Raw genomic sequence first — 24,671 nt, 5'->3', positions numbered from 1 at the left:
AGGACTGTTGCTTGGAGTAACGCGAGGTTGCCACCCCCTCTCCCATGTTGACCCCTCCCCCTGTTGCCCCCCCCCTTGCATGCACTTCTCTAGAAACAACCCAGCCATACATGTATGCCTGGGTATACAGTGGCGGGATGTTGTTAAGTGGTACATTGATAGTTGTGTATGATACGTGTATGGTAGAGTATACACTGATGATGATGCCGTTGTTAAGATACCACTCGTCTGAATGTCAAATCACGACGCAAAAAAAAAATAATTAACATTGATCATTGGATCAATGTTAATCTCTCGTCAGTTGAGGCGAGGCGTTAACCTGCATTTTACGGCATTTTATTTTTTTGTAATTAATCGGTCTCTGCTGAAAAAATAAAGTTAATTACAAGGACAGCGAGCTCACAGTCTCTCATGAACAGTGTTCAATCCCCAGTCAATGTTCGGGATCACCAACATGTTCGGAACAGTCTACAGTAGCACCACGAAAAGTCAAAATTACAGACCGAACGAAAAATTCCTATTAAAGATAACTCTTTTAAAGGAATTCTGCCGCAGCCGACACTGCGGCCAACCCTGCGGCCGACCCTGCGACCGACCCTGCGGCCTACCCTGCGGCCAACCCTGCGGCCAACCCTGCGGCCGACCCTGCGGCCAACCCTGCGGCCGACCCTGCAGCCAACCCTGCGGCCGACCCTGCGGCCAACCCTGCGGCCAACCCTGCGGCACCACCACCGCAGCGATATTTACGATCTGCAGGCAAAAGAACATAGTGAGTTTTACTGGCATTGAGGCAGTGTGGCACTCAGGAAAGTGCGAGTGCCGATCCCTCTCTGCAACCATGAACAGTGCATTTGCTGATTGCAACAGCTTTGGAGTATCTGTCGTTCAGGTTTTTGTGTTGGAGTTTGTCACCTTGACGACCAGGACGCCAGGTCCGGCGAGCCTCGAACTGGGGGACGGGCAGAAAAACACGGACGACAAACATCGACAAAGGTACATTAAGATGCTATGTGAAATACAATGCCTAGGTGTATAGAAACGTGCGTACGTGCGCGCGCGCACGCGCACACACACACACACACACACACACACACACACACACACACACACACACACACACACACACACAGTAGCGAACTCGGAGAATGGGCACTAGAAGAAAACCCAGACATAATAGCACTCACAGAAACAAAGCTAACGAAAAATCAACTAGGTGAGTACACACACACACACACACACACACACACACACACACACACACACACACACACACACACACACACACACACACACACACACACACAGCATAGGCAAATAAAAAAATAAAATAATAAAACAATACGACAAACCTCATCCCTTTGTGTGTATTTTACCTCAATAAACTTATTTCAATTTCAATTTCAAGGGTCCAGAGACCTGCACCAAGACTTCTTCAGTGTGTAGTTACCTGTGCTTCTTACTCCTCTATATCTTCACGTTTTCTTTATATACATTTTCCGTAAGTTTTCGACAGCCTTGTTACCTCTCACAAGTCTTTACCAGCCTTATACATTGTTCTACTCTACTTGCCTATTCAGTTAAACTGGTCGGTACAACGACAGCCTCGCTTCTTGCTGTGTTGGTGTTCGATTCCCGATTGTCTTAGTAGTTGTTGCATCGTTCCGTAACTCCTTCCTCAGATCCCAGCTGTCTTCATGCCCCTTCTGAGTGCTATATAATGCTGCTGACAGCACTTTCTTGGGATAATTACCGTGTTATGCTGCCTCGTGGACCAGCATCACGATATCGACTGCTTTATAACCCTTGCACACACAGTTGCTATCCACGTTTAAGTTCCGTAATGATTGGTGTGGCGCGCGTTGCTTTCCAAGCTGTCGTTATGGACCCTATAATTACAGGGCCGGGGCTACGCTGGCGTTAATGTGCTCTGTGAGCGTTATTTCGTCTGGTATTACTGTTTCTGTATAGAGGCTCTGTCCTCTTTAGAGATTCTGATGGTGGGGCTCCTTCCGTTGCTGGACCTCTAGTGGGGCTCCTTCTGTTGCTGGACCTCTAGTGGGGCTCCTTCCGTTGCTGGACCCCTGGTGGGGCTCCTTCCGTTGCTGGACCCCAGGTGGGGCTCCTTCCGTTGCTGGACCCCTGGTGGGGCTCCTTCCGTTGCTGGACCTCTGGTGGGGCTCCTTCCGTTGCTGGACCTCTGGTGGGGCTCCTTCCATTGCTGGACCTCTGGTGGGGCTCCTTCCGTTGCTGGACCCCAGGTGGGGCTCCTTCCGTTGCTGGACCCCAGGTGGGGCTCCTTCCGTTGCTGGACCCCAGGTGGGGCTCCTTCCGTTGCTGGACCCCAGGTGGGGCTCCTTCCGTTGCTGGACCTCTGGTGGTGCTCCTTCCGCTGCTGGACCCCAAGTGGGGCTCCTTCCGTTGCTGGACCCCAGGTGGGGCTCCTACCGTTGCTGGGCCCCAGGTGGGGCTCCTTCCGTTGCTGGACCTCTGGTGGGGCTCCTTCCGTTGCTGGACCCCAGGTGGGGCTCCTACCGTTGCTGGACCCCAGGTGGGGCTCCTTCCGTTGCTGGACCTCTGGTGGTGCTCCTACCGTTGCTGGACCTCTGGTGGGGCTCCTTCCGTTGCTGGACCCCAGGTGGGGCTCCTTCCGTTGCTGGACCCCAGGTGGGGCTCCTTCCATTGCTGGACCTCTGGTGGGGCTCCTTCCGTTGCTGGACCCCAGGTGGTGCTCCTACCGTTGCTGGACTCCAGGTGGGGCTCCTTCCGTTGCTGGACCCCAAGGTGGGGCTCCTACCGTTGCTGGACCCCAGGTGGGGCTCCTTCCGTTGCTGGATCTCTGGTGGGGCTCCTTCCGTTGCTGGACCCCAGGTGGGGCTCCTTCCGTTGCTGAACCCCAGGTCGGGCTCCTTCCGTTGCTGGACCCGTGGTGGGGCTCCTTCCGTTGCTGGACCTCTGGTGGGGCTCCTTCCGTTGCTGGACCCCAGGTGGGGCTCCTTCCGTTGCTGGACCCCAGGTGGGGCTCCTTCCGTTGCTGAACCCCAGGTGGTGCTCCTACCGTTGCTGGACCCCAGGTGGTGCTCCTACCGTTGCTGAACCCCAGGTGGGGCTCCTTCCGTTGCTGGACCCCAAGGTGGGGCTCCTACCGTTGCTGGACCCCAGGTGGGGCTCCTTCCGTTGCTGGATCTCTGGTGGGGCTCCTTCCGTTGCTGGATCCCAGGTGGGGCTCCTTCCGTTGCTGAACCCCAGGTCGGGCTCCTTCCGTTGCTGGACCCGTGGTGGGGCTCCTTCCGTTGCTGGACCCCAGGTGGTGCTCCTACCGTTGCTGAACCCCAGGTGGTGCTCCTTCCGTTGCTGAACCCCAGGTGGGGCTCCTTCCGTTGCTGAACCCCAGGTGGTGCTCCTACCGTTGCTGGACCCCAGGTGGTGCTCCTACCGTTGCTGGACCCCAGGTGGGGCTCCTTCCGTTGCTGAACCCCAGGTCGGGCTCCTTCCGTTGCTGGACCCGTGGTGGGGCTCCTTCCGTTGCTGGACCCCAGGTGGGGCTCCTTCCATTGCTGGAACTCTGGTGGGGCTCCTACCGTTGCTGGATCCCAGGTGGTGCTCCTACCGTTACTGGACCCCAGGTGGGGCTCCTTCCGTTGCTGGACCCCAGGTGGTGCTCCTACCGTTGCTGGACCCCAGGTGGTGCTCCTACCGTTGCTGAACCCCAGGTGGTGCTCCTACCGTTGCTGGACCCCAGGTGGGGCTCCTTCCGTTGCTGGATAGATTCATGTGGGCAGTTAACGTCACCTGAAGGAAAACGGAAAAAACCCACGTGGTTTGAAGTGTTGTTTCAAGTTCCATTAACATTCCACAATAAACTACCCTACTGTACCGAGGGTCAGATGCTGAGTACGTGTCTTCTGAGGTGTCATATTCCATGTGAAATACGGAGATTAATTATAAAAATCACAAACAAATTCCAAGCAGCTCAAAGAGGCACATGAAAGCATTGATCTTAGCCTCTAGAGACCATGATCTCAGATTAAGTATTTGTAGAGAGAGAACGAGACTTAGAATCTCAATAATGGTATCTACTTTACATAACCGGTTGGTATCTACTTCTCAGCCGGTTCTGGGTTAACCGGTTGAGAAGTACTCCTGCAACACAGGTTTGGAGCTGAGGGTAGCCTCGGCTCGTTGCTGAGATAAAGGAGATCTTGGCATCTCGGAGTGAAAGCCTGCCTTGAGGACCGTGCTGGGGTATATACCGCTCGTCGGTAGGAATTTGCGGCATTGCGGTAGGAGTGAGAGGCCCGGAAAGAGGGTCCCCAAGGAGTCTAGAAGAGGTTTCAAGAGCAGGTCTGAAGAGCAGTCCCTAGAAGCTGCCAGCAGATGTTAACAGCAGGTGGCCTCCTTCTCTGTCCTCGCGAGCTGTCTTCCGCCAACTGTATAGAAATATATAGAAATACGGTGCTTTTTTTATTGTAACACGCGCGCACACACGCACTTTTGTTTTGTGTTCTTATCGCATAATATTTGAGTTTTAAGGAGCAAACTTATCGTGTATAATATTATGGTAATGATGAAAGGAAACTGGGGCTTTGTGACAGTGATTGCTGGGTCAAGGTTATAACGTCTCCAGCGTCCTACTTTAAGTAATATTTCCTAGAATGGCATGGAAGTGAAAAAAGAGTGTTGGATGACAATATTGTAGGGATGAGAACAGTGTAGGGGTGAGATTAGTGAGTTAAGAATAGTGTAGGGGCGAGAATAGTGTACGAGCGAGAATAGTGCAGGGCATCAGGGGTGTTGATTATTCTGGGGCGTCAAGAGAAAGCCGAAAAGAATACATTTAAATCCATATCTGGGCGAGGCAACTCAATTAGGGAGAAAAGAATTGTGACAGATATGAATGCAGGAGTCGGTGAGGATATTAGTTTATGGCGAGTATTGGAAAATCGTCTGTACGAAAGAGGAACGGGATTGGAGAGTGCTCGACAAGCGTATGAAGTATAATTGGGGAGCGCTTGACATGTACGTGAAATATAATTGGAGAATGCTAGACACGCATTTGGGACGGAATTGAGGAATACTTGACATGCATTTGGGACGGAATTGAGGAATACTTGACACGCATTTGCTGGATAGTCGTAACGGCTTGGCGCATTCTCCTAATACTAATAATAATTGACACGCATTTGTGACGGAATTGAAGAATGCTAGACACGCATTTGGGACGGAATTGAGGAATGCTAGACGCGCATTTGGGACGGAAGTGAGGAATGCTTGAAACCCATTTGGGACGGAATTGATGAATAATTGACACGCATTTGGGACGGAATTGAGGAATACATATGGAATATAATTTACTAAAGATTAAGGGGGTTATTTGCTCACTACTGTAAAGGTCATATTGGCATGCGGTGTTGAGAAGGTTGTAATTATGTGACCTGCATGTTATCCTTCCTCTCCTGCCTCTGCTTTACCCGTTATTTTCCCTAGTGTTTGGGTGGTAATTCTCGTCATAATCACGCCACTCTTAATTAAACATTTGGCAGCTTTACCACCTCGTTAAAAGCTTTATTATCTCGTGTGAAGGTATATCATATTTTTGTGCGCTTTACTTTGTTTAAAAAAAAAGCTTAATTAATTTTGAGAAAAGCTTTACTATCGCGTTAAAAGCTTTAGAGTCTCGCGGAGAGTTTGCTCTCATCTCACTAAAAGCCTTATAATCACTGGGGAAGTGTTATCTCCCTGAGAGCTTTATAGACGCGTTAAAAGCTTTACCGTCTCGTGGAAAGTGTTGCCATGGCGTGTAAAACTTCAAATTATTCACAGCGACGACATGAAAGGCTAAATATTATTCATATCAATGACTGCAATGGTTCATCTCTGGCGTGTCGAAGTAATTACGACCGTCTAACACATTATCACTAGTGCGTTTATTGTTTGATCTTGGGAGGCGTCTGTTCTCGCCTAGATGTACTCACCTAACCAGTCTTTCTATGGGCTACAGAAAATAATGTTGTTTTTAACGAAGATAAGTTCCAGCTCATGCGCTACGGAAAGAATTAAAATATATAAACGGAAACCACGTACAAAACTCAGTCAAATCATAACACAGAACGAAAAGGCGATGTACAGGATCTGGGTGTACTCGTGTCGGAAGACCTTACCTTTAAAGAACACAAAGTAGCCATCACAACTGCAAGAAAAATGACAGGTTGGATACCAAGAACCTTTCACACTAGAGATGCTATACCGATGAGGATACTTTTCAGGACGCTTGTGCTCTCTAGAGTGGAGTACTGCTGCACAATGACAGCCCCTTTCAAAGCTGGAGAAATTGCTGACCTGGAGAGCGTGCAGAGATCCTTTACTGCTAGAATCCATTCAATGAAACATCTAAACTATTGGGACCGACTAAAGTGCCTAAATCTGTATTCTCTTGAGCGCAAGCGGGAGAGATGCATAATAATTTACACGTGGAAAATATTAGAGGGGCTGGTCCCAAACCTGCATACAGAAATAACATCACATGAGACCAGAAGACATGGCAGGATGTGCAGAATACCCCCGTTGAAGAGCAGAGGTGCAATAGGTACTTTGAGAGAGAACTCTATCAACATCAGAGGCCCGAGACTGTTCAACACGCTTCCACTACACATAAGGGACATAACTGGCCGACCCCTCACAGTGTTCAAGAGAGAATTTGATAAACAACTCCAAAGGATACCTGATCAACCAAGCTGTGACTCATACATCAGGCTGCGAGCAGCTGCGTCCAACAGCCTGGTTGACTAGTCCAGCAACGAGGAAGCCTGGTCGAGGACCGGGCCGCGAGGACGCTAAGCCCCGAAACATCTCAAGGTAACCTCAAGGTTTGGTAACCTATGATAACTTGAAAAATGGGATTTATCTCTCATCTTAAATTTATATATATATATATATATATATATATATATATATATATATATATATAAACGGCATATTTATTACATTTAACATCTCGGCCATTTCACAAGTTTAAATATTTTTTTACAAAATAATTTTTAATGAGATCCGGCTTGTTAGTCAGAGTTTCGTAATGAGCAGAAATTATTAACAAAAAATTCACATTTTTTTATGCATTGATAGGTACATTCAACACTTATTTTAAACCAGAACTGACCAGTACCGACCTGAACCGACCTAACCAAACCAGTCAGCCAGCAATTGTCTAAACAGTCGCAGGTTATAGTATTGAACTGCCAGTGATATTTTATACTGGCAGACCAGGTTCGAATCGTGGAAGGGTCATAGGGTTTACAGTTGTACATTGGCTTGGGACCATTCAAATTGCTTTATATATATATATATATATATATATATATATATATATATATATATATATATATATATATATATATATATATATATATATATATATATATATATGTATGTATGTATGAGCAGACCTACTGTGTTATCTATTTTGTTGTGTGTTGAAATGAATATGAGCAGCACCTTCACTGTCCTGTGTGGTAGTGAATATGAGCAGCACCTTCACTGTCCTGTGTGGTAGTGAATATGAACAACATCCTTACTACAATAAAAAGGTGACTGAATTACTGTGTAGTCAAAATTGCAAATGTATTTTTGTCAAAAAAGATATATTATAACTTTATATCTTTTTGTCGTGCCACGTCCAGCTGACCTCTGACCCCTGACCCCGGCCTAGAGTGTGTGAGCCCGAGGGATTCATAGCCGCGGGTGGGTCAGTGTCATGATATATGCATTAAACTTTAATAGGCTGCCACAACAGGTCACACTCTCACGCAAAACACGTTACGTGCAAGTTGTTGAAGGTGTAATGAGGTTGGGAGTGTGTGTAGCGAGGCGGGCACGCTGGCTCTCTCTCTCTCTCTCTCTCTCTCTGTCTCTCTGTGTGTCTTTCTCTCTCTCTCTCTCTCTCTCTCTCTCTGTGTCTCTGTCTCTCTCTCTCTCTCTCTCTCTCTCTCTCTCTCTCTCTCTCTCTCTCTCTCTCTCTCTCTCTCTCTGTCTCTCTCTCTCTCTCTCTCTCTCTGTCTCTCTCTCTGTTTTTGCCTCTCTCTGTCTCCCTCTCTCTCTCTCTCTCTCTCTCTCTCTCTCTCTCTCTCTCTCTCTCTCTCTCTCTCTCTCTCTCTTTCTCTCTCTCTCTCTCTCTCTCTCTCTCTCTCTCTCTCTCTCTCTCTCCCTCTCTCTCTCCCTCTCTCTCTCTCTCCCTCTCTCTCCCTCTCTCTCTCTCTCTCTCTCTCTCTCTGTCTCTCTCTGTCTCTCTCTCTCTCTTGTCTCTCTCTTGTCTCTCTCTCGTTCTCTCTCTCGTTCTCTCTCTCTTTCTCTCTCTCTTTCTCTCTCTCTCTCTCTCTCTCTCTCTCTCTCTCTCTCTCTCTCTCTCTCTCTCTCTCTCTCTCTCTCTCTCTCTCTCTCTCTCTCTCTCTCTCTCTCTCTCTCTCTCTCTGCACCTGGGGATATTTCCCATTTAGTTCCAGTCAATATCTGATACCAACAGACAATTACTATTGTCACCCAACCTACAGATATGAGAAGTAAGGATATTTTCCACCCGTCCACCCGTTCTGGGCACTTAATTATCCCTGGTCAAGTAATTAATAACCCGAGGAAGATAATGTAAATAAACATCATTAGCTTTCAAGGTCTTATAATTAACATATATGAAGGGTCCCTCAAGAACACGTCTAGTATATACGAATATACTGGACGTGGATGAATTTATGTAAAATTTGCGCTCTGGAGTGTTTTATATTATGTATCTTCACTCGACACGTAACCATCGGTGTGTATCAGAATGATGATAAAATACTTTAAATTATATAATCTGACAGTTCTCGCCATCATCAGTATATACGGCCAGTCACTCTGTAATGTGAAAGATATCACTATAATATATACAACAACAGATTATTCATACACTGTGCAACGGAGCTAATATGAATGTCACATTATTAATACAATGGTCGTCACTACACAGCTTCCATTGTCTCTCAGTATAATGTGGTCACAGCGACTGGTTCTACACCATCATGACTGCTTCAGTGGGCGGGGCGAGCTTCATGGCCTAACTGTACCAGGTCTTCCATAATCCCAAAGCCCTGTACCTGACCCTCTCGTGTGGATTGCAATGTGAAGCAACGGAAACCCTGCACATCAAACTCAACCTTAATCCAACGACAGCAGCTGCATTAGATGCAAATTCCTCAGCGACTACAATGATTAGAAAAGCAGTTGAAGAATGGGACACACTAGTGAACACTGTGCATCTATATCCGCCACCAAGATAATGATATTAAATACAAGACTAAACCAATGCGCTAAAACAGAAGCGGAAAAGAAACAGGGAAAAAAGGAGGAAACCCCACCTCCATTTAAATCTTTGACCCAAATATCATAGCAACAAGGTTATTGCAAATAACCGAACTCAATTACGGGTTCACTATAGCCCGTGCTACATGGACGGGCTATAGTGAACCCGTAGTAGCTATAGTGAACTCAGTAGCTAAATCTAAAACAACAACAAACGTGTCAATTTAAGTGACCCAATGAGAACGGCGGCGGTGAAATTGCGCTTGTGATGCAGTGAATCATTAGCTCCTCGTATATAATTATTCTCTCAGGAAGAAAAAAATATATAATTAAAAACGTAACTTTTACCATTTTTTATTTAACGTTACAACGTAAAAATCCGTTGTGGTTACGTTGTTTGTTGGGATGTGTTAATTCCACTGAAGGTCTAGTCATATATAAGGATTTTCACCGAAATTCCTGTTCTTGGTACGAGTCCTTCGCAACTCAACCCCGATGGTGTATTCCCAAAAATGAAGGATAAATTTGCTCTTCTCTCGCTCTTTCTCATTGACTTCCTCTTCCTCCGGCGACCAAAGCCTTTAAGACGACACACACGTAATTTTTCATCCTTTGTAACTATTTATAAATAGTTGCTAAAATAATTAGTAACAGTAATTATTTATAAATAAAAAATATATAAAGTGTGTTCCAGAGAGCACAGAGGACCCACGAACGCCAACTATGGAGTTCGTGGGCCCTATTCAATCGGAAATTTAATGCTCACTTGGCACAAACTCCTTTCATTCATAAGCATTAAATTTGTTTAAACTAAACCTCAATTGCCTGGTACATATTTGGTAAACAATATTGGAAATGTTGTGGAACTTGCGGAAGGGAGTGTTGAATAGCTTGTGGGGTAGGGGGGGGGGGGAGGGTGAAGGTTCCTCATGTGATTGGTTGGGGGTGGTGGTTAAGTGGTTAGTGGGGGGGGGAATGATAGGATTGCGGGGGGGGAGAAGGGGATGGGCAGGTGGTAGGTTGTGGCGGAGGAGGAGGGTGGAGTGTGTATAATATAATGTTGCGTATAATTAGGTGCTTCAAATGCTTGCTGGTAATTCTATAGATGCTCATTCACCCGAGGAAGGCTTCCAGGCTACAGCGTCTAATGGTTTCTTGACCAATATCAACACAACTCCATTAGCGTGATGTTTATGGCGCTGTGTTACCAGTCCCCTTTGCTTAATTAAGACAGTCGGAGCCATACTGTAGATTCACACTTCCTAAAAAAAATTCTAAAATATTCACAAATGAGAATATATACAAAATCTTATTAGGGAAAAATATCTAAATAAATAAACTGTGTAAATTGGGTTTATTGTTCACCAATCACACAGCTTATATAAACTTGATCCAGAAATTTAAGAATATATTGTTTTGTAAAACTGTTTTTAAACCTATATTTATTTTTCATTTCTATATACGGATATTTTATCCAGCTTGTGTTTCTATAATTAACCGACCGGCATTTGCTTGCTTATGAAGCATTAACCGGTTGAGTATGTAAACCTTAAGTCCTGTTGTTTAACTTCATCCAAATGAACATGTGTCACGTCTTGCCTGTAGCACCATAAAAGCCACATGTGTAACGTCTCACATGTGGTGTAGTAAGGTACCAGTCAGGTGTGTAACCACGTCTCTCTTTGGTCCCACAGACGTACAACATCGACGCCCAGATCGGGGACTCTTCGGCGTGCGCGACGGCGCTCTTGTGCGGTGTGAAGGCCAACGTGAACACGCTGGGCCTCGACCACAGGGGCAAGTTCGAGGACTGCATGTCCTCCTACACCGCCGGCGTCACCTCCATCATCGACTGGGCTCAGAAGCACGGTGAGTACCTCGAACTACCACATGGCTGTGTGATGACACGGTGAGTACCTCGAACTGCCACATGGGTGTGATGACACGGTGAGTACCTCGAACTACCACATGGCTGTGTGATGACACGGTGAGTACCTCGATCTACCACATGTTCCCGAGTTCACGGTTGGGGGTAACGGAGGGGGGAGGGCAAAAACACGAATTTGTCTTTTCCGATTATTGGACTGGCAGCTGGCGTCCCAGCTGGGAGCGTGGACTGGCAGCTGGCGTCCCAGCTGGGAGTGTGGACTGGCAGCTGGCGTCCCAGCTGGGAGCGTGGACTGGCAGCTGGCGTCCCAGCTGGGAGCGTGGACTGGCAGCTGGCGTCCCAGCTGGGAGTGTGGACTGGCAGCTGGCGTCCCAGCTGGGAGCGTGGAGTGGCAGCTGGCGTCCCACCTGGCGTCCCACCTGGGAGCGTGGACTGGCAGCTGGCGTCCCAGCTGGGAGTGTGGACTGGCAGCTGGCGTCCCAGCTGGGAGCGTGGACTGGCAGGTGGCGTCCCAGCTGGGCGAGGATAGAATATATCAGGAGAGAAAAACTCCTAGGAATCCCATCCATATCCTACACTACAGATATTGAGCAATTTGTTATTGCTGGTGCGGGGAAATGTGTCTTGTTGCACTAACTCCTCGCACGATGTTACGGCTTGTTTATTGGTCCACCCGCCCACCACCGGTCCTAAGCCCGCCCACCATTGGTCCTAAGCCCGCCCACCACCGGTCCTAAACCCGCCCACCATCGGTCCTAAACCCGCCCACCATTGGTCCTAAGCCCTCCCACCACCGGTCCTAAACCCGCCCACCACCGGTCCTAAGCCCGCCCACCACCGGTCCACCCATCCACCACCCATCCACCACACCCACCACCGGTCTATCCACCCACGCCAAGTACACCACACAAAGTCACCCTGGTACTTTATACAATATTTTACATAATTATTTTTACATAATAAGACTTGTGGATTCACAGGTCACCCTTGTACTTTATACATTATTCATTAATTTCAAATCATACAGTAATTCATGTAAAGGTAATCGTATTTTTACAAAACCTCGCCAAGGGGAAAGGATGAAATAGTCGCGAAGAATCCAAGGATGGATGGCCGGACGGGCAGGGTTGAGGGGGTTGGTGGATGGGTGGGGAAACGGGTGGATGGTGGGGAAACGGGTGGATGGTGGGGGAAGGGGGGGATGGTGGGGGAAGGGGTGGATGGTGGGGGAAGGGGTGGATGGTGGGGGAAGGGGGGATGGTGGGGGAAGGGGTGGATGGTGGGGGAAGGGGTGGATGGTGGGGGAAGGGGTGGATGGTCGGGGGAAGGGGTGGATTGGTCGGGGAGGGGTTTGTGGGGGTTGGTACCCTGGGGAAGAACGGGCCGGGCTCCTTCCTCCCTGACAATGAGACAAAACCCATCAGCACCTTCCTAGTAAGAAACAAATTGATTAGATTAAGAGATCGGGGGCCTGGGCTTGGCCCCCACACGTCCCCGGGAAGGTTGGCGAGGCCCCACCTGGGTCCTGCTGCACAAGACAACGCTAATCCAACCCGTTCTTTGCCACTACGTAAAAAAAGTAACTGTATTGCCTAACATACGAACCAAAGCACCCGAATTAACCCATCGAACTTGATGAATAAAAAAGTCAGTATTCCGATGCTTTAATTATTACTAGTACGGCGCATTTTTGACGGATTGGTCGTTACCGTAAGGCGCTGTCTCCCTCCTGTATGACTCTGACATTGTTCCCAAAGGAAGTATATTTTCAGTGTGCTCATGATATCTTTCATAATTTTACCTGTATGAAGTTCAACCAAAAATATTGCATTTGCCTATTTGTGCTAGGGTTGATCCTGTGCTTATGGAGCTATGTAGTTGCATATTTTTTGTTTTACTTGTGTGCTCTTTTTGGTTATTTTCAACTATTCCTGTTCTCTTTTTTGTCCCCGATATTTTTTTCCTGGCCCTGCCGTCCGTTGCTCTGTGTTAAACCAACCATGAGGTCATTCTGCCCCCTTCTCGTCCACTTTCTTCCTCAATAGAATAAATGTATTCTTGGTTTCTCTACATCTATACGCTACATATCCCTTGATCTTATTTCGGGTCATTCTCCTCAGATTCATTTTCTGACGTGGCCTTCAACATAGTCTCTTGCTCTCTTGCCTGCTTTTATGTCGTGCCTTTCATAGCCCGTGCCTGTGTTTACCCTCCTCCCTTGCCTCCACTGTCCTCTCCAACTCTGTCATGGTTGCTGGCGTCTAGTGGTTACTCGAATTCTATTTTCTGAATATTCGCCTAATTCTAGATGACAAGGGGACTAGCTGTTGGGTCTTCTCCTCTGGCCTTTGTTGACAGTGATGTGTTGTCTCAGTTAGTTTTCGTCTGTTGTATCAAGTAATTTTACCTTCCGCGTTTTGTTAGTAGTGATCTGTTTCTCTACTTGTGTTCTGTAGCCCTTAAAGAAGCATAGCGCAGGACCGGCCTTTGATCTCTCTCTCCGGTCGGTAAATGTCCCTGTTTGGGGAAGTTAATTTCTTCCTCGCGAAACGTGGAGTCATCAAATACCCTGCTGCTCTGATGTGCAGCTTGGGTTCGTATGTTCCGGGCTAGGTAAAACAGTAGTATTTTACAGAGTGGAAAAATAGAGAGAACGGGCTGATCACATACTTGAAAAGCGAGCGAGCGAGCGCACGCACGCACGCACGCACGCACGCACGCACGCGCACACACACACACACACACACACACACACACACACACACACACACACACACACACACACACACACACACACACACACACACACACACATCTCACACACACAGCGGCTGAAAGGACTGCGCTCTGCGGCCGTAGTCCTAGTGGACCCGGGTTCGATCCCCGACGGAGGCGGAAACAAATGGGCAGAGTTTCTTTCGCCCTGATGCACCAGTTCGCCAAGCATAAATAGATACCTAGGAGTTAGACAGCTGCTTCCTGGGGATGTACTCACCTAATTGTGCTTGCGGGGGATGAGCTCTGGCTCTTTGGTCCCACCTCTCAACCGTCAATCAACAAGTGTACAGGTTCCTGAGCCTATTGGGCTCTATCATATCTACACTTGAAACTGTGTGTAGTTTGTATGTATGTGCGCGTGTGTTAGAGAGAAATATATGTAATAGACATAATAGAGGAAAAAATAATTGGTTAGATAGGCGGGGACCAAGAGCAATAGCTCGATTCTGCAGATACAAATAGTAAATACACAGCATCATTCAGTCCCTGAATGAGTATACACAAGTCCCTGACCTTGCACCTCTGTAGCAACCCTTTACACACTAAGAAAACAAAGGTGCAAAAGCTCCCAGCCAGGATTCATCAAGCATTTACGCAACCATATACGAAACCTGTACATCTTTCAACAAGTATGATGGCTTTGTTTACATCGAAAAAAACCAGTTCGCGATCTTGGAAACATGTGAGTGAGAGAGAGGTGCCACTCGGCTGAGTGAGAAAGGTGCCACTCGGCTGAGTGAGAGGTGAGAGGCTGTACACGGAGCCTCGTTCACCGTGGCCCAACAGGCTTAGTGAGCTCCAGGCAGCAGGGAGTCACCTGTGAACAACCAAACTTCTTCAGCGAACACAGTTCCAAGCGACCGTAATTTTGGAGAGTAATTAATTTGAGCGAGTACTTGTTCGCCCGTCCGGCCGTCCGTATACCGTCCCCCCCCCCTCCCCTCAACCGTCACCCTTGTTCTGTAAACCACAGTCTACTAGTATTTCGTTACTTATACGACATATAAGTTACAAAGATTAGCGTTACGTCACTGACAACACTGTCACGCTTAACGCAGACGTGTCACCTCACAGATGACGGCGTCACATGTTACTAACAACTATGTTAAACGTGGCAAACAACAGTGCCACACAACACAACAGTGCCACACAACACAACAGTGCCACACAACACACACAACAGTGCCACACAACACAACAGTGCCACACAACAATGCCACACAACACAACAACAGTTCCACACAACACAACAGTGCCACACAACACAACAGTGCCACACAACAATGCCACACAACACAACAACAGTTCCACACAACACAACAGTGCCACACAACACAACAGTGCCACACAACACACACAACAGTGCCACACAACAACAGTGCCACAAAACACATCAGTGCCACACAACACAACAATGCCACACAACAACAGTGCCATACAACAACAGTGCCACACAACATACACAACAGTGCCACACAACAACAGTGCCACACAACACAACAGTGCCACACAACAACAGTGCCACACAACACAACAGTGCCACACAACAACAGTGCCACACAACAAGTGTCACACAACACAACAGTGCCACACAACATACACAACAGTGCCACACAACAACAGTGCCACACAACAGTGCCACACAACAACAGTGCCACACAACACAACAGTGCCACACAACACAACAGTGCCACACAACAACAGTGCCACACAACAGTGCCACACAACAACAGTACCACACAACACAATAGCAGTGCCACACAACACAACAACAGTGCCACACAACACAACAGTGCCACACAAGTGCCACACAACATACACAACAGTGCCACACAACAACAGTGCCACACAACATACACAACAGTGCCACACAACATACACAACAGTGCCACACAACAACAGTGCCACACAACAACAGTGCCACACAACAACAGTGCCACACAACAACAGTGCCACACAACACAACAGTGCCACACAACAAGTGCCACACAACACAACAGTGCCACACAACAGTGCCACAACAATAGTGCCACACAACACAACAGTGCCACACAACAACAGTGCCACACAACATACACAACAGTGCCACACAACAACAGTGCCACACAACACAACAGTGCCACACAACAGTGCCACACAACACAACAACAGTGCCACACAACAACAGTGCCACACAACAACAGTGCCACACAACAGTGCCACACAACACAACAAGTGCCACACAACACAACAGTGCCACACAACATACACAACAGTGCCACACAACAGTGCCACACAACATACACAACAGTGCCACACAACAACAGTGCCACACAACAGTGCCACACAACATACACAACACACGCTACCAATAAACACCAGCATGACACGCTTCATAACAAAATATGAAGCACAATCGTCGTCTACATGAAAGGCTTTCAAATTCAATTGCATCTTGATTGTTATACACGTGAACGATGTGCTCTGGTGCTGAGAACACCGCGCCGCTGTTATACAGGTGAACGATGTGCTCTGGTGCTGAGAACACCGCGCCGCTGTTATACAGGTGAACGATGTGCTCTGGTGCTGAGAACACCGCGCCGCTGTTATACAGGTGAACGATGTGCTCTGGTGCTGAGAACACCGCGCCGCTGTTATACAGGTGAACGATGTGCTCTGGTGCTGAGAACACCGCGCCGCTGTTATACAGGTGAACGATGTGCTCTGGTGCTGAGAACACCGCGCCGCTGTTATACAGGTGAACGATGTGCTCTGGTGCTGAGAACACCGCGCCGCTGTTATACAGGTGAACGATGTGCTCTGGTGCTGAGAACACCGCGCCGCTGTTATACAGCTGAACGATGTGTTCTGGTGCTGAGAACACCGCGCCGCTGTTATACAGCTGAACGATGTGTTCTGGTGCTGAGAACACCGCGCCGCTGTTATACAGGTGAACGATGTGCTCTGGTGCTGAGAACACCGCGCCGCTGTTATACAGGTGAACGATGTGCTCTGGTGCTGAGAACACCGCGCCGCTGTTATACAGGTGAACGATGTGCTCTGGTGCTGAGAACACCGCGCCGCTGTTATACAGCTGAACGATGTGTTCTGGTGCTGAGAACACCGCGCCGCTGTTATACAGGTGAACGATGTGCTCTGGTGCTGAGAACACCGCGCCGCTGTTATACAGGTGAACGATGTGCTCTGGTGCTGAGAACACCGCGCCGCTGTTATACAGGTGAACGATGTGCTCTGGTGCTGAGAACACCGCGCCGCTGTTATACAGGTGAACGATGTGCTCTGGTGCTGAGAACACCGCGCCGCTGTTATACAGGTGAACGATGTGCTCTGGTGCTGAGAACACCGCGCCGCTGTTATACAGCTGAACGATGTGCTCTGGTGCTGAGAACACCGCGCCGCTGTTATACAGGTGAACGATGTGCTCTGGTGCTGAGAACACCGCGCCGCTGTGTGCAGTACTGAGTATTTGCTGGAAAACCGGGTTGAATTCATCATATTTTATGAATTTTAAGTCAAATTCTGCTTTCTCTTGGTGGCCAATATGTTGAGGTTACCATGGGAACCAGGAGATGATTTGATGCTGGAACTGGGAGACGTCTCTTAGTGATCTCAAGTGCTCACACTTAAACTGGGAGACGTCTCATAGTGATCTCAAGTGCTCACACTTAAACTGGGAGACGTCTCTTAGTGATCTCAAGTGCTCACACTTAAACTGGGAGACGTCTCTTAGTGATCTCAAGTGCTCACACTTAAACTGGGAGACGTCTCTTAGTGATCTCAAGTGCTCACACTTAAACTGGGAGACGTCTCTTAGTGATCTCAAGTGCTCACACTTAAACAAAATAATTACATATATCAGATTTGGATGCCTTTGTGCATGGAAATATACATAAAGGTTGCAGAAGAAGATAATGTACAGACCACTGTAACATTATCTAAAACAATGCTGCATTATAAAGAAAATTAAATTTCCACCGAAATTTCACAGCGCTGAAGCGTGTGTTAAACATATTGGGCATTGGGCATAACGTTACTGAAGTCAACATATGAGTCACACTCACCCACCGCATGTGACAGATATGAGTAACACTGAGTGGGCAGCAACAGGCTTAGGGCCCGTACAGTAATATTGCTAAAACTCCCCCCCCAATATATATATATATATATATATATATATATATATATATATATATATATATATATATATATATATATATATATATATATATATATTCTTTGTTACAAATGTATTTATGTGTGGTCCAGCGGGCACAGGAAGATGACACGTTACATTTGACCCTTACATGATTTAGCGGGCAGCATCACAGTGGTCTACGTCCTCGACTCACAACCGATGAACACGGGTTCAATTCCCCGGCAGGACAGAAACAGTTGCAGACGTTTCATTTCACCAGGTGCTTCTGTTCGCCTAACAGTAAATAGTTACTTGTGACTTATGTAATTGTTGTGGGTTGCATCTTGGGGAAGGTCAGTAGTAGGCCTAGGTGAGGCAGGGGGGGGGGGTCTCGATAAGCCTAATTTCTTGTCCCAGACAAGGGGAATTATGTATCTTTTAATATGTTAATACGACCATATTATGTATCTTCAAAAGCCTTTTCTCGTATTGTAACCTTCTCAGTACAATTTACTGTTTGTCACGCCTACGCTTGAAACAATCCAGTGATTTTTACGTCTGTTATTATTATGTTACTTCGGTAATTTGTTCCAGAAATCAACAACTATTTCCAATCCAGTATTTACGAAAATACATAAATCTAAATTTAACCAATTTTTATCTACTGTTTCGTGTTCTACTTCGTGTTGATATGTTTAACACCTCGTTCAACTACTGGTCTCATTAGGTAGTGTTCAGTGCTCTGAAGGCTTCGTGTGTGCGTGTATTCATCTACTTGTATTCAACTAGTTGTGCTTGCGGGGATTAAGCACTGCTCTTTCGGCCCGCCTCTCAACTGTCAATCAACAGGTGTACAGGTTCCTGAGCCTACTGGGCTCTATCATATCTACATTTGAAACTGCGTATGGAGTCACCCTCCGCCATATCACTGCCTAATGCATTCCATTTAACTACAAATTGTGTGAGAGAGAGAGAGAGAGAGAGAGAGAGAGAGAGAGAGAGAGAGGGGGGGGGGGGGGTAATGTAGGAGGGGGTGCGGAGGGATGGGGGGTGGGGTGGGGGACCAAGACCGAGGTGTCACAGGAGACGGCCACACACACCAGTGGTGGCGTGCACTGGTTTCAGCAACATCTTGAACACACACACACACACACTGGCCTGAGTCATCCTCTCTCATGTCGGGGCAGCTTCCTTATCTCACGCTCTCACACTACTTAGCATTACCCCATTATTGTTAATATTATTATTGTTGTTGTTGGTCAGTCTGTTGTGTGTGTTACAATATTATCAACGTTCTCAAGAATATTGATAATGGAGTTTTTTTTATTATTTGTCCTAATGACAAATAAAGAATCATAGCGAATACTTTGTGATCGTGTTCTGAGACCAACGCTCATATATTTTCACTTGCGTCTGCAATGGAATCAATATTTGGATTTCATTGTTATTAAATAAATGTGTGTGAGAGATAATATGGTACTTGTAATTAAGGGCGGACAATTTATGATATCTAAAGGTAAACTGTCAACTCGAGGGATGTACCTGTCCAATACGTGTGCTGACCTTGGTGGGGTATGCTGTGTACCCTGTTGTTATTGACGGGTATACTCTCATTATTTCTAGCAACGTAAGCAAAATATCTTAGAATTGGCCAGGCGGTCGTTTCCTTGGACAGTAGTTCCCTCTGCGTCTGGTGGCATTTCCTGTCTGTCCGTCGCCCATAAGACCTATATCAGTAAGATGGAAGATACTGGTGAATTCTTAAATTATACCATAAGACTGTCACAAAAAGTCCATTTTCCTACACTTTAAAACCCCCCCATCTACCAATACTTGGAATGGAACATATTAACTCCTCCAAACTACCTAGTTGATCACATTTTCCATCTGAAGTGGAAATCACCTTTTGCCATTTGGTGGTTCACAGCGCAGTGTGATGAGTGTAGGTGAAGGGCTGAGGATGGGAGTCCTCAGTTCACAGCCCAGTGTGATGAATGTAGGTGAAGGGCTGAGGATGGGAGTCCTCAGTTCACAGCGCAGTGTGATGAATGTAGGTGAAGGGCTGAGGATGGGAGTCCTCAGTTCACAGCGCAGTGTGATGAATGTAGGTGAAGGGCTGAGGATGGGAGTCCTCAGTTCACAGCCCAGTGTGATGAATGTAGGTGAAGGGCTGAGGATGGGAGTCCTCAGTTCACAGCCCAGTGTGATGAATGTAGGTGAAGGGCTGAGGATGGGAGTCCTCAGTTCACAGCCCAGTGTGATGAATGTAGGTGAAGGGCTGAGGATGGGAGTCCTCAGTTCACAGCCCAGTGTGATGAATGTAGGTGAAGGGCTGAGGATGGGAGTCCTCAGTTCACAGCCCAGTGTGATGAATGTAGGTGAAGGGCTGAGGATGGGAGTCCTCAGTTCACAGCGCAGTGTGATGAATGTAGGTGAAGGGCTGAGGATGGGAGTCCTCAGTTCTCATGACTGAGGATTATAATTCTGTTTTATGTAAAATTTTAAATGTTTCTGTGTTTGTCTGTTCCTTTCATATCTGTGACTGTAACGTTGAATAACGAACCTTAATGGGTTGAACCTTAAGTGTACTTGGTATATTGTGGGTTTTCGTTGTTATATATAAGTTGGTGGCTTTGTGGCTCCTTATGTACTAGTGTTTGTTCCTGTATGGCTTTGTGTTTGTTCCTATATGGCTTTGTGTTTCTTCCTGTATGGCTATGTGTTTGTTCCTATATGGCTATGTGTTTGTTCCTATATGGCTATGTGTTTGTTCCTATATGGCTATGTGTTTGTTCCTATATGGCTTTGTGTTTGTTCCTATATGGCTTTGTGTTTGTTCCTATATGGCTTTGTGTTTGTTCCTATATGGCTTTGTGTTTGTTCCTATATGGCTATGTGTTTGTTCCTATATGGCTATGTGTTTGTTCCTATATGGCTATGTGTTTGTTCCTATATGGCTTTGTGTTTGTTCCTATATGGCTTTGTGTTTGTTCCTATATGGCTTTGTGTTTGTTCCTATATGGCTTTGTGTTTGTTCCTATATGGCTTTGTGTTTGTTCCTATATGGCTTTGTGTTTGTTCCTATATGGCTTTGTGTTTGTTCCTATATAGCTTTGTGTTTGTTCCTGTATGGCTATGTGTTTGTTCCTATATGGCTGTGTGTTTGTTCCTATATGGCTTTGTGTTTGTTTCTATATGGCTATGTGTTTGTTCCTATATGGCTTTGTGTTTGTTTCTATATGGCTTTGTGTTTGTTTCTATATGGCTATGTGTTTGTTCCTATATGGCTTTGTGTTTGTTTCTATATGGCTTTGTGTTTGTTCCTATATGGCTTTGTGTTTGTTCCTGTATGGCTATGTGTTTGTTCCTATATGGCTTTGTGTTTGTTTCTATATAGCTTTGTGTTTGTTCCTATATGGCTATGTGTTTGTTTCTATATAGCTTTGTGTTTGTTCCTATATGGCTTTGTGTTTGTTGATATTGTTTCCTGTTTATCGAGGGATGTACGTACACTTTGTATCCTTGTATGAAGGATGGTTTGATGTCCTCGTGTGTGTTGAGAACATCTGTACCAAGATGTATTAGTTACATGGTTTCTTGGTAGGTAAATTGTGTATCAGTTACAAAGGTTTTTGTATTAGAACTTGGAGTGTATGGAATGTGTAACCTCATGCTTACTGTAATTTGGCCTTCTGATGGCGTGGTACCTGTTCATCACATGTTTTGTATAACAATTTTGTTCTATGTTCCTGAAGTAGCTCTGTTATGTTGTTTGTGAATTAATGTTACGAGTGAGTCTTAGTGTTTTATATAAAAAAAATTATATATATGTTATTTTAAAAATAATGATAAAAAATTAGAACACCTGGTTGTTACTTATCTTAAAGTGGAAGCAATGGCTGTGGACACTAAGACAGACCAGGTATTTACTGCTAGGTGAACAGAGGCAACCAGTCAAAGGAAATGTTGCCCAAACGCTTCAGTTTTGTCGCGGGGGATTAATCGTAGATACTCGGTTGTGAGCTGATGTTTCGCTTTATGCAGGTCGGCGTTCAATCCCCGACCGTCCAAGTGGTTGGACACCATTCCTTCCGCCCGTCCCATCCCAAATCCTTATCCTGATCCCTTCCAAGTGCTATATAGTCGTAATGGCTTGGCGCTTTCCCCTTGATAATTTTTGTTTCTCTCTCTCTCTCTCTCTCTCTCTCTCTCTCTCTCTCTCTCTCTCTCTCTCTCTCTCTCTCTCTCTCTCTCTCTCTCTCTCTCTCTCTCTCTCTCTCTCCCTCTCTCCCTCCCCCCCCCTCTCTCCCCCTCTCTCCTTCTCCCTCCCTCTCTCTCTCTCTCTCTCTCTCTCTCTCTCTCTCTCTCTCTCTCTCTCTCTCTCTCTCTCTCTCTCTCTCTCTCTCTCTCTCTCTCTCTCTCTCTCTCTCTCTCTCTCTCTCCCCCCCCCTCCCCCCCCTCCCCCCCTCCCCCCCCCCCCCCGCGTGGCCATCGTGTTTACATTACTGCACATGGCGTCTCGCCTTACATGTTTGTGCAGTGGTTTGTTTGTATTAATGAGATCATGTGTCCTCATGCTGAAGAAAAATATCTGGGAGGTGATATTATGGAGCGGCTGTGTTGCTCTGCTCCCTGCTGGGTGTCCGTCTTAACTACTTGGCGATCTACACCAGTTTAACTGCAGTCTTTTCGTCTGGGAAATTGTGAACTACTATTTTGTGAAGTGGAAAATTCCTGTGAATATTTGTTTAGATATAATGACAAATATCGACGGAACAATTAAGGTCCGCCGTTTTCACACATTCCGGTTACAGTTTTAAAATTTTTAAATTTTGCCCCGAGGGGCGAGTTTATTAGGCCGCGCCACTCATCTTGTGAGTGGACACACCGCCATAGTGACAGTATTGGGCAGCGCCACTCATCTTGTGAGTGGACACACCGCCATAGCAGCATGTACAACACTCCCCAATAGGAAGAAAACCCGCTGGGTTGTACTCCTGACCCCCAGGAGGTCGTCTACCGGTTACAGTGCCTCACTTCCGGCGTCAATTATGTCTTCTGAAATTGGGTATGGAATGAATCTGAATCTCAATTATCATGCTTGAGGAAATATTTCCTTTCTTCAGAGACTTGCCTGGGTGCCCAGAGCTTTCATGCGTGTTTTTTTAAGGCTGCATAATCTATTACTGGTCTCACATACGTAGAGAACAGTGCTCTGTAAACCAACATGTCCAGGTGCCTGAAAGCTTTGCTTATGCTCGCCACTTCCGCTGACACCACTGATGTTATTGTGTTTGTATTCCTCTGGTGTTAGGTTCGCTCTTGTATATATTTTTTCATCATATTTGATTGTGGAAAGGACTTGTCTTCCTCAGTGTGTATTGTACTTCAGGTCTACTGTTTCCTCTACCTGTGTACAGCTCCTTACACTGGCTGGGTGTGTGTGTGTACTCGTCTAGTTGTGCTTGCGGGGGTTGAGCTCTGGCTCTTTGCTCCCGCCTCTCAATCAGCAATCAACTGGTGTACAGGTTCGTGAGCCTACTGGGTTTTATCATATCTATACTTAAAACTGTATGGAGGCGTCTTCTACCATATCACTTGCTAGTGCATTCCATAACCTGTCCTAACACTGAAAAAGTTCTTTTAAACGTCTCCGTGGCTCATTTGGATACTAGGTTTCCACCTTTGTCCTCTTGTTCCTGTACTACCCGTGCTAAATAGTTTTATCTTTTTTCCATCATGTCAATTCCTCTGAGAATTTTGTAGGTGGTAATCATATCTCCCTTAATTCTTCTGTTTTTCAGTGACGTGAGGTTTAATTCTAGCAGTTTCTCCTCAGAGCTCATACCTCTCAGCTCAGGAACTAGTCTTGTGGGATACCTCTGAACTTTTTCTAACTTCGTCGTGAGTTTAACTAAACAGGGACTCCAGCTTGGAGCCCCACACTCCAGTATTGGTCTGACATACGTGATATACAAGGTTCTGAATGATTCCTTACACAAGTTTTTAAAGGCAGTTCTTATGTTTGCCAGCCTAGCATATCCCACTTATGATATCCTTTTGATATGGGCTTCATGAGACAGGTCTGGCGTGACATCAACCTCCAGATCTTTCTCACGTCCCGATTCCTGAAAGATATAACTTCCAAATTGGTACCTTACCTTCTGTTCCTTTCACCTATTTTCATTATTTTACATTTGCTTGAGTTAAATTCTAATATCCATTTTTGAACCAACTCCTACAGTTTATCCAGGTTATCTTGTATAATCTCTTGTTATCATCCTCTGTATTAATCCTTCTACACATTTTAGCATCGTCAGCAAACATTGAGAGAAACGAGTCCTTTCATTGTACTTGAGAGTACTCACTACTCATTCCTCATTACTCCCTATTCCAGAGGGAGATCACAAATCTTTCTCTCTCTGGAGAGATCATTTCTCTGGAAACACAAACCGAAACTGTCTCTATTTTCCGCTTGTTACAACTTGTAATAAAGCTGTTACATCTTGGCTTAACGTGTTTATGACGTATTAGAACGTTGTTACA

General features: G+C 46.4%; 1 protein-coding gene across 4 annotated transcripts in view; it reads left to right on the top strand.

The window, feature by feature from the left end:
* The window catches only part of LOC123754009 (alkaline phosphatase), an 818,565-nt gene that overhangs the window by 620,312 nt on the left and 173,582 nt on the right, over window positions 1-24,671 (top strand). For all 4 annotated transcript variants that reach the window (XM_069306635.1, XM_069306639.1, XM_045736099.2 and 1 more), the window contains exon 3: window positions 11,019-11,193. In XM_069306635.1, the coding sequence (XP_069162736.1) occupies window positions 11,019-11,193 (175 nt within the window). The remainder of the gene's footprint in view (window positions 1-11,018; window positions 11,194-24,671) is intronic.

Source organism: Procambarus clarkii, chromosome 6 (assembly GCF_040958095.1).
Source record: "Procambarus clarkii isolate CNS0578487 chromosome 6, FALCON_Pclarkii_2.0, whole genome shotgun sequence".
In the NCBI taxonomy this organism is placed as follows: domain Eukaryota; kingdom Metazoa; phylum Arthropoda; class Malacostraca; order Decapoda; family Cambaridae; genus Procambarus; species Procambarus clarkii.
The sequence above is the reverse complement of the archived record's forward strand: the minus strand, read 5'-3'. Positions and strand labels throughout refer to the sequence as shown.